Source organism: Dromiciops gliroides, chromosome 2, assembly GCF_019393635.1.
Source record: "Dromiciops gliroides isolate mDroGli1 chromosome 2, mDroGli1.pri, whole genome shotgun sequence".
NCBI lineage: Eukaryota > Metazoa > Chordata > Mammalia > Microbiotheria > Microbiotheriidae > Dromiciops > Dromiciops gliroides.
In genome coordinates, this window is record NC_057862.1 from 147263160 (window position 1) to 147282321 (window position 19162).

The 19162-nt window shown below is 41.8% G+C and overlaps 1 protein-coding gene across 2 annotated transcripts in view; it reads right to left on the bottom strand.

Annotated features, from left to right (window-relative positions):
• DAPK2 (death associated protein kinase 2) overlaps nt 1-19162 on the bottom strand; it is a 187749-nt gene that overhangs the window by 52904 nt on the left and 115683 nt on the right. For both annotated transcript variants that reach the window (XM_043985910.1, XM_043985909.1), the window contains exon 4: nt 13613-13751. In XM_043985910.1, coding sequence (XP_043841845.1) covers nt 13613-13751 — 139 coding nt within the window. The remainder of the gene's footprint in view (nt 1-13612; nt 13752-19162) is intronic.

The following is a 19162-nucleotide window of genomic DNA, read 5'->3' on the forward strand; positions in this document are numbered from 1 at the left end:
CACCTAACACAGTGTCTGGCACATAGCAGAAGCTTAATAAATGTTTATCATATTGTACCATATTAAGCTGGCTGAATAGAAGACTGGATTTGGAATAAGGAAGACCCTGGTTCAAGTGTTCCCTCTGGTATATCTGGTAATGCATCTTGGGTGAGTCACTTCACTTACTTCTTAGTGGCCCCAGGGTTATGGATGAATTGGGGTGGATGTGGGGAGTTTCCTATATTGATGAAAACATAAGTCTAGGGGCAGCTAGGTAACGCAGTGGATAGAGCACCAGCCCTGGAGTCAGGAGTACCTGAGTTCAAATCCAGCCTCAGACACTTAACACTTACTAGCTGTGTGACCCTGGGCAAGTCACTTAACCCCAATTGCCTCACTAAAAAACAAAAAAAAAATCCCAAAACATAAGTCTAGACAAAAAAAAAATGCAAAAGACTAGGTGTTAGGGGTAGCTAAGTGGTACAATGAATAGAGAATTGGCCCTGGAGTTAGGAGGACCTGAGTTCAAATTTGAGCTCAGACTCTTACTAGCTGTTGGATCCTGGGCAAGTCACTTAACCTCAATTACTTTAAAAAAAAAAAAGACTATAGGCTAGGTTGTTGTATGTCCTTCATTTTTGAAGAGGACCAATGACATCATGGGATGAATGACTCATGGGTGATTTAAGTGAGGCAGAGTTGCACAAAGCTCTCAGCTTCATTCTCTCTTCCAGGGTCATCAAAGTCCAGTGATGTGACAATTTTCCCTAAGAACTGGCAAGAGGTACAATAAAACACAGATATTTTCTAAATATAATTTCTAAAGCAGAAATGCTACAGGTCATTTTCTAGATTTTTTTCATCTAATTTGTGGACTAATAATCATGTTTTTATTCATAATTTTGCTATTCTGAACTATTCTGGCCCGCATGGAAATTCAGGCAATCACATTTTTATTCCTTGTCACTCTCAAAAGTGTCTCGGGTGATCAAATTTTTATGACTCATCTCTCAAATACGCCTCCACTCAAAAGGATGTGATGTTGGAGGGGTTGTGGGGAAGTAGGCACTCTGTCAGCAGGACTAAAAACATTTTGGATAATGATATATAGTAAGTTACAAAAATCTTTATACTTCTTGACCCAGCCATCTCATTACTAGGATTTTATCCCCAAAACATCATAAATAAGTACTAATCCGTATAAACATTGTCATGGAGGTTCTCTTTATTCCAACAAAAAATGGAAACTCGTATGTCCCACAACTGGGGAATGGCTGAACAAATTATTGTGTTGTTGTCTAGTTGTATCTGCCTCTTCCTGTCCCCGTGGACTATACTGTCCTTAGGGTTTTCTTGGCAAAGGTACTGAAGTAGTTTGCCATTTCCTTCTACAGTGGATTAATAGGGGTTAAGTGACTTGCCCAAGGTCAAACAGCTAGTACATGTCTGAGGCCAAGATTGAACTCAGGTCTTCCTGGCTCCAGGTCTGGTATTCTATTCATTCAGCCACCTAGCTGCCTTGAAAAAATTATAATTAATGCTTAATACAATAGAATATATATTATGGTATTATGAATATATGAAGTATAAAACATGAAAGGAAATATGGAAAAGCCAATATAAAGTGAGGCCATATGAAATCATCAGAACTGTATATACATTGATGACAGCTATACTTTTATAGTTTGTTTGTTTTTTTGTTGTTGGTTTTTTGGGGTTTTTTTTGTTTTTTTGCAGGGCAATGAGGGTTAAGTGACTTGCCCAGGGTCACACAGCTAGAAAGTGTCCAGTGTCTGAGGCTGGATTTGAACTCAAGTCCTCCTGAATTCAGAGCCTGTGTTTTATCCACTGTACCACTTAGCTGCCCCCACAACTATGTTTATTAAAAAAGATAGGGGGGCAGCTAGGTTGTGCAGTGGATAAAGCATGGGCCCTGGATTCAGGAGGACCTGAGTTCAAATGCGGCCTCAGACACTTGACACTTACTAGCTGTGTGTCCCCAGGCAAGTCACTTAACCCCCATTGCCCCGCAAAAAAAAAAAAAAAAAAGATAGAAGGAAGGAAGAAAGGGTCAAAGGTAGTAGAATTCTAGGCAGACCTGGTAGGAAACACTGAAAAAAATAATTTTCTTTGCTTGTTGGTTGTTCCACAAGTTATTTGGCTCTGTCCAACACATCAAAAGCTATGATTTTGCCCCTCGTTTGGAATGTTTATTTGATATTCTTTGGTGATAGTTCTTAAATGTATATCATTTTATTTTTAAAATCCATCCTCTTTCTTACAAAATATAACCCTCTGGGGCAGCTAGGTGGCGCAGTAGATGGAGCACCGGCCCTGGATTCAGAAGTATCTGAGTTCAAATCCGGCCTCAGACACTTGACACTTGACTGTGTGACCCTGGGCAAGTCACTTGACCCCAATTGCCTCACTAAAAACAAACAAACAAACAAAATATAACCCTCTGAAGGGCAGGGAGCATGCCTTGTACCTCTGTCTATGACCATAGGACAGGATATATACCATTTATGATGATGGTGGTGGTGGGAGGTGATGGTCATGCTGTGTTTTCCTCATACTTTGAGACGCAGGTCTACTAAGTCTCTGGTTTCCTGGGTAACAACATTTTAGAAGCAGCAGCATGGACACGGGAGAGAATGCTGGCATCCATCTCCCAACTCTGCCTTTCCAAAGGCTCTGCCATGCCTGAAACGCTCTCCCCCCTCCCCTCTACCTGCTGGCTTTCTTCAGGACTCAGCTCTTCAGAAGCCTAGAGACTTTTCCCAGTCCCTCCCTCTGCTGGTGCCTTATGTGGGAGATCACCTTCTATTTCACATGTAGATGCTGTATGTTGTTTGTATTTGCATGTTGCCTCCCCTACTAGAACATGGGCTATTTGAGGGCAGATGCTATATTTTTGCCTTTCTTTGCAATCCTACAACTTGGCACAGTGCCTGTGATATAGTAGGTGATTGATAAATGCTTGCTGCATGACTAACTTGGGAGCCAAAGGAGCTGGGTTCAAGTCCCTGTTATGCTACTATCTATGGCACTTTGGTCATTTAACATGTCTGAGCCTCAGTTTATCTAGCAGTAAAACAAGGGAGTTGGACCAGACAGCCTCCAAACTCTAAATCTATGATCCTGGTAAATTAAAAGGATTAAGGAAGGAGGACTGCTTTAGGCAGGCAACTGATAACAAGAACCAACACCTGTCAGCCTGACAGCAATGGAGGAGGAGACAGAAAAACTACAAAATGCCAGAACACAGCCATTCCAAGTGCACGGTAGCCTGAAGACTTTTAGTTTGGGGAAAAAGCACGACCCAATTCCACAGCCCCTGAGGGCCTCCGTGTATTAACAGTGCAGTACAACAAGTAGAAAGTCATAGTTATGATTCTTTAAGAGTTCTCCCAGAGATAGGAATGTTTTTCCTTGCTTGAGGAGAGTTAATGAGAAACCAGGGCAGCAACCCAAAAAATATTAGAGGAAGAAGAAATATTCCCTTCCTTGGAGGGAGATGGGAGACACTGCCACTGTAAATTCAGCTGATAGGGGAGTCAAAGGAGCAGATTTGACCCTGGACTGGGACACAAAGACAGTAAGCCCTGGACTGGGATACTATCTTTTCCCTTTCTTTGTAACCCCAGTACTTGGCAAAGTGCCAAGCATGCAGCAGGTGCTTAATAAATGCTGGCTGACATGCTGACTCCCCTGCTGTGCTTCAAGCAACCCATTTAAAGGTCTAGTTGGCATATGACTACTGATTTTCTAATTTGCATTGGCTGGGTTCTCAAAACATCCCCCCAGGCCCTTTGGCCAAGTCACATTTCTATTGTGCCTTTAGGTTACCTCGCATAATCTCCAGGGTCTCTGGTGGATGGGAAAAGTAAGGCCACAGGTGGAAGGAGAGACAGGGCCAGGCCTGGAGATAGTTGATTCTGGGACAGAACCGTATTCTGTATACTTTTTCCTGGCCCTCTAAGCTGACAACAGCTTCCCTTTAACAACCATCCTTTCCAATCCAGCCTTTAAAGCCCAGCTCTGGGCTTCTTTCATTGTAAAGGTTGGACCCAACAGCTTAAATTCTTTGACTCCCAGGGAAATAGTTGTGAAGCTGTAAGGGACCTAAGGGCAACTAGTTAGTACAGTGGATAAAGTGCAGAGCCTGGAGTCAGGAAGATTCCTCTTCCTGAATTCAAACCTGGCCTCTGATGCTTACTAGCTTCAGATGCTGGGCAAGTCACTTAACCCTGTTTGCCTCAGTTCCTCATCTGTCAAATGAGCTGGAGAAGGAAATGGCAAACCACTCCTGTATCTTTTTTTTTTTTTTTGCAGGGCAATGGGGGTTAAGTGATTTGCCCAGGGTCACACAGCTAGTAAAGTGTTAAGTGTCAGAGGCCGGATTTGAACTCAGGTCCTCCTGAATCCAGGGCCCGTGCTTTATCCACTGTGTCACCTAGCTGGCCCCTCCTGTATCTTTTCTAAGGCAACCCCAAATGGGGTCACAAAGAGTCAGACATGACTGAAAATGACTAAACAACAACAGACATTTAATAAACACCAATGGAACACACAGGTTGTCCATTTATAAGGCAGCTAGGTGGTGCAGTGGATAGAGTGCTGGCCCCTGGAGTCAGGAAGACCTGAATTTAAACCTGGCCTCAAACACTTAGTAGCTGTGTGACTCTGGGTATATCACTTCACCCTGTTTTCCTCAATTTCCTCATTTGTAAAATAAGCTGGAGAAGGAAATGGCAAACCACTCCAGTATCTTTGCTAAGACAACCCCAAATGGGGTCAGGAAGATTCAGAAACGACTGAAAATGACTGAATAACAAGGGACCTTAGAGATCACTCAAGTCATACGGTCATAGACTTGGAATTAGAAAGGCCTTCAGAGAGCATCCAGTTACATTTTACAGATGAGTTAACAGAGTGGGGAATAGATCCTGGTCTCCTCATTCTAAATCCAGCATTCTTTCCACTCCAGTGTGTGGCCTCCCCAACTCGAATGCTACTTCTTTGGCATTTGAATGGTTATATGGAACATCCCCTCCCCCACCCCTTCTCATATTCCCCAATGATGACAGAGAAATGTAATCATTGTCGCTGTATTTATGTTTCTTTTACCATACAAGTAAAAATTCTCTAAATGTCATTTCATCTAATTAATTTCTATCACATTTTGAATGCCTTCTTGCTTTTAGGGAGTCTTATTTTTTTCTTTCTGGTAGTTAGTCCTTGTTACCCTAAAGCAAGATTGCCTACATCAGTGACAGAATCAGGGGGGGCTCTTTTTGTTAGCTTGGTTATCATTTAAAAATATGTGCCTGGCTAGCATTTTGTAAATGCCTGGAAAAACTGGGCTTTTATTCTGTGAAACCAGATGCGTCATTTATACCATGATGTCTTAAGGCATCGTTCCAAATCTGGGCATGCACTGAAATGGTGAATTCAATTTCCTTTTGGAAGGATGTGGAAGAGATAAAAGAGGAAATGAGGTGACTTAAAAAAATCACCAGCCTGGGTCCTTCCTCCCTTATTTCAAGACACACACGTCAGATCAGCCTTATCTAACATCTTTACACATTTTTACATCCAATCCCACCTCTTCCAGACTGTTATAAGCCCACCTCCACTCGGCTTTCCTCAGAGATAAACTCAGAGGCTTCTTTTGGGTAGTAAAGGACTTGGCATTAGGAAGAAAGAGCCCTGGGAAGCCAGAAACAGGGTTTCTCCCTTTCTTCTTTCCCTCTCATCCATCTATCCCAGACCCAGGACAGAATTTGAACATTGTCTCTAGAGTCTCCAGCTCTCTAGACCAGGTGGTAAACATTCCTATAGTTTAACCTTGTCCTCCCTTCTCCTTCCTAATTCAACTCTGTATAAGGGAGACCAGTCTATCATATTCCCTGGGCACAGATTAGGTTGCTTTTATCCTAAGGTAAAGCTCAGCTCTCCCATAACCTGTTCCACTTTGGAACACCTGCCCTGGAGCTGTCCAGATTGGTGGGTTCAAGAACATAAACTCACATGGCCCATTGTATGTAATCAGTCTCAGAAAGGCATTGCTTTCTACCCTGGACATCTTTTTATTATCTGGGCATCAAGGTGGTGTAGTGGATAGAGTGCTGAACTTGAAGTCAGGAAGGCCTGAGTTCAAATCCTGCCTCAGATATTTATAAGCTGTGTGACCCTGGGAAAATCACTTAACTGCTTTCAGATTTAGTTTCTTCATGTGTACAATGGGAATGACAATACTAGCATCTATTTCTCAGGGTTGTTGTGAGGACCAAAAGAGATAACACAAAGAAGGCACTTTGTAAACATGAAAGCACTTTTAAAATACTAACTATTGTTATATTATTTTCCCTGTTGCTGCATCCCCACATTCACCCCTTTCTACTTCTTCCTCTGGGAACCATAATCAAATCAATACCACCATTACTACTGGGTGGGAAAGATATGTCAATTGATTTCCTCAAGGCCCCATTCACCTACCCTGTGACTTCTCAAATCAGAATACCTCCCCCCTTGCCCATGATGCCCAATATTTATTCTCTCCTCATCAGAATCAATCTTTGAGGGTTGTAATGGTCTCATTTTTTCTATTTGTATCTTAGTTATACCCATGACATCTCCATTAGAATATGGACTCCTTGGTTTTGTTTTTTTGGTTTTTGGTTTTGTTGTTGTTGTTTTGCAGGGCAATTAGAGTTAAGTGACTTGCCCAGGGTCACACAGCTAGTAAATGTTAAGTGTCTGAGGCTGGATTTGAACTCAGGTCCTCCTGAATCCAGGGCCGGTGTTTTATCCACTGTGCCATCTAACTGCCCCCTTTTGGGGGTTTTGTTTTGTTTTTGTTTTTGTTTTGCAGGAATATAGGTTCCTTGAATGAGTTGTTTTACCATTCTTTGTATCCTCAGTAGTTAGCATAATGCCTGTTAATAAATGCCTTTTGACTCCTTTAAAAATGCTTCACTCATTTATTCATTCTGTTGTTATGCTAGCTAACATTGTGGTTAACTACAGGTAACACCCCACCCCCCACCCCCAAGCTCTGACCTGGATCTTCTTTCCTCTCCCAGTGATCTCATTTACTCTCATGGGTTGATAACTCCCTGTCACCTTCATACACATAATTATCAAATGGATGGAGAGCACGGATAATGGATTGCAAGCTAAAAAGTACCTCAGAGACCATTTCGTCTACTCCATCCTTTTAGAGATGGGAAATTAAGGCTCAGAGAAATGAAGGAGCTTTCCCAGGATCACACAGCAGTAAAGGGGCAGAGTTGGCACTTGAACTTGGGGCCTCTAACTCCAAATTCACCATTCTTGTCAGTATTCCACTCAGTCCCTGGGCCGAGGCTAGGGCCGGTTCATCTGGTTCTCTTTTTGGCAAAATTCTCTCTTTGTTCTCCTCTTATATGGTCAGTTCTCAGGCACTTTTGCAGGATCATTACACATGACCTAACCACTAGGCAGCTGTGAGACAGCACAAGATCGCTAGACTTAGAGTCAGGAAGATGTGTTAAAATCCAGCCTCACTTACTGGTTGTGTGGTCCTGGACAAGTCACAATCTATCTCCTCATCTGTAAAAGGGGGATAATGGCATTTACCTCCCAGAGTTACTGAGAGAATAAAATAATATTTGTAAAGCACTTTGCACACCTTAAAGTACTATATAAATGTCAGCTGTTGTTGTTAATTCTGGGTATCCCCTGAAGCTCTGACTTGGATCCTCTTTTTTCTCTTGGTGATCTTGTCAATTCTCATGGGTTCAACAATCATATCGATGCACATGACTATCAAATCCATATATCGAGTCCTAGTCTCTTTCATGAATTCTAGTCTCTCATCATCAGTCACTGATTGGACATTTCCAACCAGAAGGCATCTTAAATGTAGCTCATCATCTTCCTATCTAAACCCTCCCCTCTTCCTGTTGAAGGTACCACAGACTCTCCATTCATGTTCACAATCTAGAAGCCATCTGGGAATCTTTCATCTTCATCATCCCCACATCTCACCCATTTGACTCTACCGACATGACAGCTCTCAACACATCCCCTTCTCTTCCTAATGCTTGATTAATCTACTGCAGCATGTCTTTAATGGTCCTTCCTACACAGGCCTAACTTGATCCTCCCAGTTACTAGTGTCCCATCCCCCAAATACTTGTATTTACCTTGTATTTATTTTGTATTTACTTATATATGTTGTTCCTCCCTAATAGGATCAGGGGTACGAACTGTTTTGTTTTCATCTTTGTATTTCCATCACCTAGTACAGTGCCTGACACATAGTATTTAATAAATGTTTGTTGAATGAATGAACAAAGAAATGATGACAGACATGCCTTGGGACCAATATTTACACCTTTCCTTGGGCTAGTGTTACTGGCTCCCCAAAGCTGAACCACCTCAGAGCAGGGAGGGGCATAGTACTTCTGGGTCTATCAGCAGTATCTCAAGCCTAGATAGAACATAGCAAAGAAATATAGGAGCTTTTGATATTGAAGTAATCTGCTGGGTTATTCAGAACCCACAAATTTCTCCAGCACAAATTTGTGAAAGTAGTTAGTAGTGGGTTTTTTATTGGGGAGAGAAATAGGGCAATATGGAAGGGAAGGTAATGAGGTTTTAGAATAGGTATTGTCAAGAAAGGATTAGGGTGATTGTGTTAGGGATAATTTCATAGTCCAGGAAAGGACGTTTGAGTTTACTTTGGCTGATGTGAAAACAATGGGGATTAGGAAAACCACCAATGGTTAGAGACTAGTGAAATTACTTCTTGTTGCATATAACCCTGCTTGGTGTCAGCTGTCTATCCTCGTTGTGTCTTCTTCCTCTTCTGTGTATCTCTGAGTAGGGGGTAGGAGCTCTAAGGGAGGCTTGCCTATCATTGAATAATAGGTTAGCTAACAGCCTTGATTATTGCAATAGTCTACTTGTGGGTCTGCCTGCCTCAAGTCTCTCCCCACTCCAATCCACTCTCCATGCAGCCACTAATGTGATTTTCCTAAAACACAGGTCTGACCATGTCAACCCCCCCCCCCCACACACACACACACTCAATAAATGCCAGTGGCTTCCTATTGCATTCAGTAGCAAATACAAAATTCTCTGTTTGGCATTCAAAGCCCTTCATAACGGAGATTCCTCCTACCTTTCTAGCCTCCTTACACCTTACTCTTCACTCTACTCTCTGTTCCTGTAACACTGACCTCCTGGATGTTTCATGAATAAAGCATTCTATCTTTCAACTGTGGGCATTCCCTCCTCTACTCTGTCTACTTATCTTCCTGACTTCCTTTATGTCCCAATTCAATCCTACATTCTACAGGATGCCTTCACCACCCTCTCTCTCTTTCTCTCTCTCTCTGGGTGAGGCAATTGGGGTTAAGTGACTTGCCCAGGGTCACACAGCTAGTAAATGTTAAGTGTCTGAGGCCAGATTTGAACTCAGGTCCTCCTGCATGCAGGGTCAGTACTCTATCCACTGCACCACCTAGCTGTCCCACCACCTTCTCTTTTTTTTTTTTTTTTTTTTTTTTAGTGAGGCAATTGGGGTTAAGTGACTTGCCCAGAGTCACACAGCTAGTAAGTGTTAAGTGTCTGAGGCTGGATTTGAACTCAGGTACTCCTGACTCCAGGGCTGGTGCTCTATCCACTACACCACCTAGCTGCCCCCCACCACTCTCTCTTAAACTCCATGCTTCCCCTCTTTTGATTTTTTCCTATTTATCCTATACATAGCTTTTTAAAAAATATATATTTGTTTGTATGCTGTCTCCCCAATTTGATTGTAAGGGACTGTCTTTTGCTCCTTTTTGTACCCCCAGCATTTAGCACAGTGCCTGGCACATAGTAGGTACTTAATAAATGTTTATTGGTCGATGTGTTTATAAAGTACTTGTTTTCCAAGCTAAATAGGCCTACATTTGGGAATAATTTGTAGTGAATGAACCTTTGAGTCTTGATGACTTGTTTCAAGGAGCCCAAAATAAGTTGAATACATTCTGCAGAATAGTACAGTGTACATAGTGTTTCATGAGAGGACCAAGTGAGGTATTTTGTCAACCAAGTCAATAAAAGCAATTAGAACTCTTAAGTAGTAATAGGAGAGTATCAGGGAAAAGTCAACTCAATCCTGCTTGAACTTGGATGCCACCTACTCTTGGTAGGATGGAAAGTCTGCAAGGGTTGAGTCCACTTTTTTTTTTCTCTTTCTTTTTACCCCTGCTTATCACAGTGTCTGGCACATAGTAGGTGCTTAATAAATGCTTCTTGAATTGAATTGAATTGTTCAGTATTTAGGAACTTTCCACATTTATGGAAGTCCTAAAAACATCTGAAGGGCAAAATCCAGGCTGCCCATGACCAAAATAAATGAAACTAAGAGCCCACACCAAGGTGCTGGGGAAACATCCAGACTTTGAGAACTTCTGTTGTGGATACTCTGAAAGTTTATGGAAAACAAGTAATTCTGTTCATCTCAAGTTAGAATATGACTAATGCTTCCGAATAGCCTTCAATGTTCTTATATTTGGACAAGACTGCTCTAGGCAGACATGTTCTATACATTGAGAGCTCCCACACATGAGCCCTTAATAAAAAATAGAACTGGGAATGAGCAAGGTAGAAAAGTGCTGGAAAAAGATGCTCAGGTATGTCTGGTTATGATCAACATACAATGTGAAGTTGTACTACAGAGAGCATTAACTAGGATGAGGCTAGTGGGGCCTTTTCCTAGGGCTCTATCTTCCAGAAGAGACACATTTCTTTATCTGTGAAATGAAGCCAATTGTACTCCATCACCCAGCCCTGGATTGCTACCTCTAGAGTCTCACACAACAGTGACTCCTTCCTAGGGCCTACTTTCTCCCATCACCCTACCTCTTCAACTGATTTTCCCCAGGCACAAAAATTACTACATATTACTTTGACTATAGAAGAAACCTCTCACCTACAGGCTAACTCTTTTGAGTATACATCATCTGTGACTGGAAATTTTCAGCTGGGTGGTACTCATGTCTACATTTTGCCCCTTGATTAACCACACAACTGCACAATCTCTTTGATTTGCTACCATTCTTCTCTCTGTAGAAGGCCAAAGCCATGACCTAAAGGATTCTCTCAAGATGGAAAAGTTCTGCTGCCCATACAACTAAGTGGACATCTTTGAGAAATTACCAGCTTCCTCATTTTTCAGATATATCCAAAGGTGGTGGTGGTGGTGGTGAACACCAGGTGGAGAGGTGAGCTCACAAACCACATCCAACCCAGCGTGGGCTTTCCCCTCATCAATCAACAAGTATTTCTTGAGCACCTACTATGTGACCAGCCCTATACAGAGCAGCTGAACAGAACTGTAAAATTCCCTGGTTCATTGAACAGGCTATAACAAGGTTGTTTTTCTATTCTGTCAGGGGCCAAAACTCCTCAACAAATGCTTTCCTTTCATTCCCTTCTAGGGTGGGGAGAAGGTGCTTTCACTTATGCAAATCAAGTAGTTTCCCTGGAGATAAAATGAGTAAAATGGAAGTTTAACCAATAACACACTTGTTGGCCTCTGCCTAGGTCTGATGTCATGCAATCTTTACTCTATACCTGTGCCAGGTAGCTCTGGAGGGCTGACAAAAGAAGCCTGTTTGAAGGTATGCATCTGGGAGCCAGCACTGACATCAAAACATGTTGATGGTGTGCAGCCTTTACAAGAAAGGCAGAGGCTAATTTATTTCCTGTTCTTACTATTGCATTGAGTTCAATGGCCTTGTTCAATCCATTGATTCTCTGGGAGACACCATTCTGCCATGAAGTGTGGAACAGTGGAAAGAATGCTTAATTTGGATTCAGAGGACCTGGAACTGAATCCTGGGCTCTGCCAGCCACTAAATGTCTTTGGGATTCTGGGAAAATATGTGTCACATCTCTAGGCCTCAGTTTTCTCGTCTATAAAATAAAGGGGTTAGACCAGATGATCTCTAAGGTACTGCCCAGATCTAAATCTATGATTTTATGAATAGTACTCTATAAAACCTCTGGCAACATCTTTTGAAGACTTCCAAAGGCTTTATAAACAATTGACAGAGGTAAAGGTTGTCTGGCAATGAGATGGTTTATGACAGGGGCACCTAGCAAAGGCAGAAAAAGAAGTGGCCAGAGAGCTTGGGCTTATTCTCAACCCTGCTTTGGCCAAATCACTAAATTTTTTTGGATTTCTTTTCTTCATCAGTGAAATGGAAGGTTGAACTGAGTAATCTCTGAGGTCACTTCTAGCTCTAATGTTCTATGACTCCACACATAAATCTCAGTCCCTTGACTGCTGAGTCAATTCAGGAAAGGCTTAATTTTAAGGCTTAATTATCTTAATGCTTAGCTTTTCTATTCTGCTACACTCTCATTTTATGATTCTGCCCCTACTGCTGCAGGATCCTGCCCCTGCTCCAGTTCCCCTCTTCTTGCTCTGGGCTTAGTAATTAAATCAATCAATCAATATTGCCATACTTACCATTTTTTCTGGAAAGAGCATGCCTATGGATCAACTTGCCATCTATGTGACTCCCAAGATACCCTGCTTCCCTGACTAGAACTCTCATATGTATACATACCTATACACAAATATGTATATATATATACACACACATATGTGCATATATGTATTTATAGATATAGGTGAATATTTGATAGATGTATATATGTATATGTATATATAATAAAAAACACATTAGAATGCAAGCTCCTTGTGGGCAGGGACTATCTTGCTTTTTTATTCGTATACCTAATGTTTATTACAGTGACCAGTGTGAAGTAGGTACCTAATTTTTTTCATTCATTCATTCATTCTTTAATTCATTGAGGCCTTTGGTTGTAGAATGAGCTTTCTAACGTCTAAATACATTACCCCTATTTAATATTTTATGTAGTTTAGGGAAGTGGGCTAGCAGGTGGCATTTTCACTGGGTTTACATCTTTTGAAAAAACAAGCAAAATAGTACAGGGGGCATCTCGGTGCCACAGCGGATAAAGCACCGGCCCAGGATTCAGGAGGACCCAGATTCAAATCCAGCCTCAAGACACTTGAGCTGTGTGACCCTGGGCAAGACACTTAACCCTCATTGCCCCGCCCCCCCCCCAAAAAAGAGAGAGAGACAGTATAAAGAAGGACCCAGAGAACCAGCCAATCTTTTGCAGCCCTTCATCCATGGTGTGAATTTTGCTCATTGAAGTTCTTGACTATCTAAACTTACTCACTTGTTGCAAAATGGCTTGTTTGGAGTTTATGTGGAAATTTTCTTGTGAGCTCATTGATTCAATATCCTCCACAGCTACACGAAGGGTACAGGAAACTTGTAGTTAAACACCTTGGGTAAGTCATTTCCCCCCACATCGCTGGGCCTCAGTTCCCTCATCTGTAAAATGAGGTGGGCTGGACTGAATAAGGGCCCTTCTAGCTCTAAATCTATTATCCTATGAAAAACAAAGCGCATCGATAAAGCCTTAAAATAAAATAATAAAACAGAGGGGCTGAATTATGTGGTCTCTTAGATCTTTTCCAACTCTAACATTTTTATGATTCCATAAATGTCAATGTAGCAAATTTTCCCTCATCTCCTTCACTTACCTTGAGGTCAAAGTGAGCAATTTTCTTGGCATGCAGGTAGTTAACGCCTTCCAGGATTTGCTTAATGAAACTGGTTGCTTCTTCCTCACTCAAAGACTCTTTCTGTGCCAGGAAGTCAAAAAGCTCTCCCCCAGAAACTCTGGAAGACAAAGAAAAGGGGGCTGGAATTTAAAGATCTCTGACCAATGTAGGATGCCCACCTAAAACTGACCCTTCCCCAGCTTCAGATGAATTCTACTTTCTCTGAATCTTGACATCAGTTATTTCTCCCTACCTGGGCTGAAACTACCCATTGTGTAAAACTCGCCTCCCTTCAGAGATGCCTCCTTTACAACACCCTATAAATCATCATCATTATCACCAACACATAGCTATTATTTATATAGCATTTTTTTTTTTAGTGAGGCAATTGGGGTTAAGTGACTTGCCCAGGGTCACACAGCTAATAAGTGTTAAGTGTCTGAGGCCAGATTTGAACTCAGGTCCTCCTGATTCCAGGGCCGGTGCTTTATCCACTGCGCCACCCAGCTGCCCCTATTTATATAGCATTTTAAGGTTTTCAAAACACTTTACAAATATTATTTTCTTCGAGCCTGGCAACAACCCTGGGATGTAGATGATATTATTATATCCATTTTAAAGATTGGGAAACTGAGGCAAACTACAGTTAAGTAACTTGCCACACAGCTAGCAAGTATCAAAGGAAGGATTTGAACTCAGCTCTTCTTGACTCTAGGTCCATTGTTTTATCTATTATTCCACCTAGCTGCCTCACAACACACACACACAAACTGTGTGATCCTGGGCAAGATACGTAATCCTGTTTGCCTCAATTTCTTTATCAGTCAAATGAGCTAGAGAAAAAATGGCAAACCATTCCAGCATCTTTGCCAAGAAAAACCCAAATGGGCTCCTGATGAGTTGGACATAACTGAAACGACTGAACAATACACATTTTATTATATCCCCCTTGGTCTGCACATCTCTCCAGGAATCCTCAGAAGTCCTTGCTTATGTGTTCCTTCCCCCTCTATCATGCATGTTTGTTCTTTGGACTGTAAACTTGTGGCGCAAACAACATCAGAATGTATGACAAGGGTAGACTTCAGACACATACTAGGCCCCCTGAGGAACTGAGTTCATCTAACTGGCTTCAATAGTGACAAATAGGGGACAAGGAGTAGAAGAGAAGAGGATCAGTGGTTCATAGGGGCAGAGTCCCAAGGTCATATAACTAGGTCAAATAACAAAGACAAGGATTAAGAAATCCTGGCTTGGATTTAAGGACTCACTCTCACTCAGCCCACATATTCATTCTGTTGCCAAATCTTATCATTTTTAAAAATCTTTACAATATTTCTCATATCTATTTCCTTCTCTCCACTTCAGTGGCCACCACCCCTATTTTAGGCCCTCATCACCTCACCTGGACTTACTGCAGTAGCTTCCTAACAGGTCTCTGACTCAAGTCTTTACCCACCCCAATCCATCCTCCACCCAACTACTAAAGTAATACTCCTAAAGCACAGGTTGGACCTATGTCACTGTAAGGTTCAATAACCCTCAGTGGATCCCTCTTGCCTCTTCCCATAAACACAAATTTCTATTTTGTACCTGTCTCCAGTCTTGTCTACTTTATACAATCCACCATGCCCTACACAACTGGACATCTTTCTGTTGCTCACACGGGTCATTTCATCTCTATCTCTGTGCCTCTGCATGGCTGCCCCATCTTTAGAGTCCCTAGCTTCCTTCAGCGTGTGGTTCAAGTGACTCCTCTTGCAATAAAGCCTTTCCAGAAATCCCCAGCTACTAGCACTTCCTCTACAAAGTGAACTTGTACTGTCTTTGGGCAAATTTTGCGTCTGTTTATATGTGTGTAAATCAATCAATCAACAGGTACTTACTTATTAAGAACCTACTATGTAGGGGCAGCTAGGTGGTGCAGTGGACAGAGTACTGGCCCTGGAGTCAGGAGGACCTGAGTTCAAATCCAGCCCCAGACACTTAACACTTACTAGCTGTGTGACCCTGGGCAAGTTACTTAACCCCAATTGCCTCACTTAAAAAAATATAAAAAAAATTTAAAAAGGAACCTACTATGTACTGGGAACTGCTCTATGTATCAGTGATACAAAAACCAAAATGAACCAGTATCTTCCCTCAAAGAACTCACATTCCATTGGGGTAGACAGCATGTACATAGGAAAGTATATAAAAGATACATAAATTAAATAGAAGGAAATTGGGGGGGGGCGGAGTTCAAGAGATAAGTTGTTTCCCTTGATAAGAGAAGCTCTTTGAGGGAAGAGACTTTCATTTCTGTCTCTATACTCCCAGAGCCTAACAGAGTGCATACATATGGGCCCCTAGTGGGGAGTTAATAAATGTTCTTGATTGATTGAAAGATTGCTTGGGTGGGGGCAGCTAGGTGGTGAAGTGGATAAAGCACTGACCCTGGATTCAGGAGGACCTGAGTTCAAATCCAGTCTCAGACACTTGACACTTCCTAGCTGTGTGACCCTGGCCAAGTTAATTAACCCTCACTGCCCCACAAAAAAAAAAGAAAAGAAAAGAAAAAAAAAGAGAGATTGCTTGGGCCCTCCAGTAATTAAGAATTACATAAAATATTAATTGATCCCCAGGATCAAGATTTCTTTTGGTCCTATTTTATACACCTAGATTACTATCTGCTTTCTAGAACACGATGGCATGTCAATGGACAAAAAATATTTGCCTCAGACAAATATTTTGCCTTCAGTGGTGGCTGATTTGTTGGTTGACTGACTGGGAAAAGGCCTTTTCTGCTGGGATTTTTTCTCCATTCTTGCTTATCCTTAAGAGAACTGGGAGCTTTCCTTCCATTCAGGCTGTACCATAGTGGATAGTCTTTTCTTGTACTCAACAGCTGTGTTCTGGTGACATTGATGGGTTATAGAAAAAAAGATGTGGGAAATTCATAGTGTAAATACCCTGTGAGGCTATTCCTGCTCCAATAAACACTTGTAAACACTTGTCTGAGTGTGTGCCTAGGAACTATTGTGTTTTTTGAAATTATTGTAGAATTCTGGATCAAGAGGTCATATAAATTAGTCCCCTATCTCCAGGAAGAGCCAGACACACCTAAAGCAGTTCTATCCTTTCTTTAAAGGTCATTAAAGAAGCAGTTTTCCTATTCTCCCTCAGTTACCCATTAGCAATTTTCATCACCTCTAACTTCTTCCTGTGGAGCCCTGTTGGTTTCCTGAACCATATAAAGTCCATAATGGGGAGATAATGCCCCCCACCACCACACACCTACTTCCCATCCCTACTTTGGGTATTCCTCACCCTTAGAATCATTCCAGAGGCCAGTGAGGCTGGTATTCATTAAATTCAACAATTTATCAATTTACCAAGGCTGTGTTCTAGGTGCTGGGGATAGAAAGGAAAGAAACAAGGAAGGAAATAAGCACTTATTAAGCACTTACTGTATGCTGGGTTCTGTGGAGAGAAAGACAAAAACAACAGATGTCCCTGACCTCAAGGAGCCTACATTTCTGTGGGGAAATTATATATATATATATACACATACAAACGATACATAAAATAAATATTAAATAATGATATGGGTCAGGAAAGGACTTAGGGATAATACTTGAACTGAGTCAAGAAGAAGGTTAGGGATGTCAAAAGATGGAGACAGAGAATTCCATGCTTGAGAAACAGCCTATATCTCATCACCAAGTCAAGAAATGGAATGCTATAAAAAAGAGAATATTAACAGGTCAATTTGTCTAGAACAGAGATTACAATGGGGAGTGGGGGGAGATAATATGAAATCAGTTTGGAGAGATAAGTTGGAGCCAGATTGTAAAGGGATATAAATGCCAGACAAAGGAGTTTGTTTTTTCTCCTGCAAGCAGAAAGGAAGCGCTAAAGCTTTTTGGGAACAGGAGAGACAGACACATGCATTAGCAAATAAGGTCGGGAATACAGAGTTGGAGGGTGTGGTGGTACAGGAATCTTTCCTATTTAAATAGAGATTTTTCATACCAATCTCTCTCCTAAGTCTTTGGTGGATTGCTTTAAAGAAACACCTGAAAACTGGTATACAAACATACAATTAGCCCTGTAACACTGCTGCCTCCTCTTTGTCATGAGCTCAGGAAATGGGCAGTCATTCCCCTTTCCTTAGGATGTATTCTCTCATTTGGTGATTTCCCTTTTCCTCCAAGGCTGCCTTTGTCGTTTCTAACCTAACTTCAGAGCCATCAAAATGTCTACAACATGTAGGAGGCACAGTGGGAATGGCCCAGCAAAAATGACACAGCTGGCTAGACTCTCGCATCCTTCTTGAAGTGGCCCCAGTGAAGGTAGATTGACAGAGGCAGTTGAGCTGTCATGGAAAGGGACCTGGGTCTGTAGGTGGGAGACTGGGACTGATGCCCAGCTCTGATACCCACCTTGTGTGTGACCTTGTGCAAGTCACCAGACATCCTGGGGCTGCAATTTCTTCATTTGGTAAATGAGAGCTTAACGTTGCCAGTTCCAAAGGAGTTATTTAGAGGGTCACAAGAAATAATTTAATCTTTATGTATTTATTTTTATACTTAAAATACTTCAAAAACTTTAAAGTTCTATATAAATGTTAGTTATTCAATCACAAGTTCCCAGTTGGGGGGTTGGAGGGGGAAGTGTGTGGATGCTGCTAGGGTAGAGACTGGGCAGAGAGAGGCAGGATGCTGTGGAACATCAGTCAAGAGAGAAGATGGTCTATTGTGCAGCTTGGGTCAATTATCATCGTTTGAGGAAAAGAATTGCAGGGATTTCTCTCTCCTGAACCCTCTTCTGCCCCCATCACTATCATCCAGAACCTCTAGATCAGAGATTTTAATCTGAGGTCTATGAATTTTGTTCTTGTTGTTTTATTTTTTTAAAGATGCTTTGATAACTGCTTTTCAATATACCTAGTTTTCTTTGTAATTCTATCTAGAGGGTATCCCAAAAATTTAAGGGCAGTTTTAAGCTCCAATAGCTTTTGTTTCATAAAATGGCACTAAGACTTTGGGGACACGCTGTATTTTATTTTAGGCATGCAAAAATGTGTTTCTGAGACTTTACAGGCTTCACCATATTGCCAGATTGGGTCTCTCTCTCTCTCTCTCTCTCTCTCTCTCTCTCTCTCTCTCTCTCTCTCTCTCTCTCTCTCTCTCTCACACACACACACACACACACACACACACACACAGCTGAGATCTCCTGCTCTAGAGTCAGCTCTGAGTACAGTGATGACAGTACATGGTTGTGACTCATGGAACACTGAAAACTCAGAAGACTCAAAATTACAAGCAACTCAAAGGGGAAAAAAAGCCTGGTGGGTGGTTGTAGGCAGCAACTCATTACCAATGATGACACGGCCATCAAAGAGAAGTGGCAAAAAAAAAGACACTGAGGATAAGCATGACAGAAAAAAAGGAGGGAAACCTGTCATGTAAGTAGAACAGGCAACAGATGGGCAGCTTGGTATTGGTCCTGGACACTGTCCCCACTGAGGACCAGAGGGAAGCT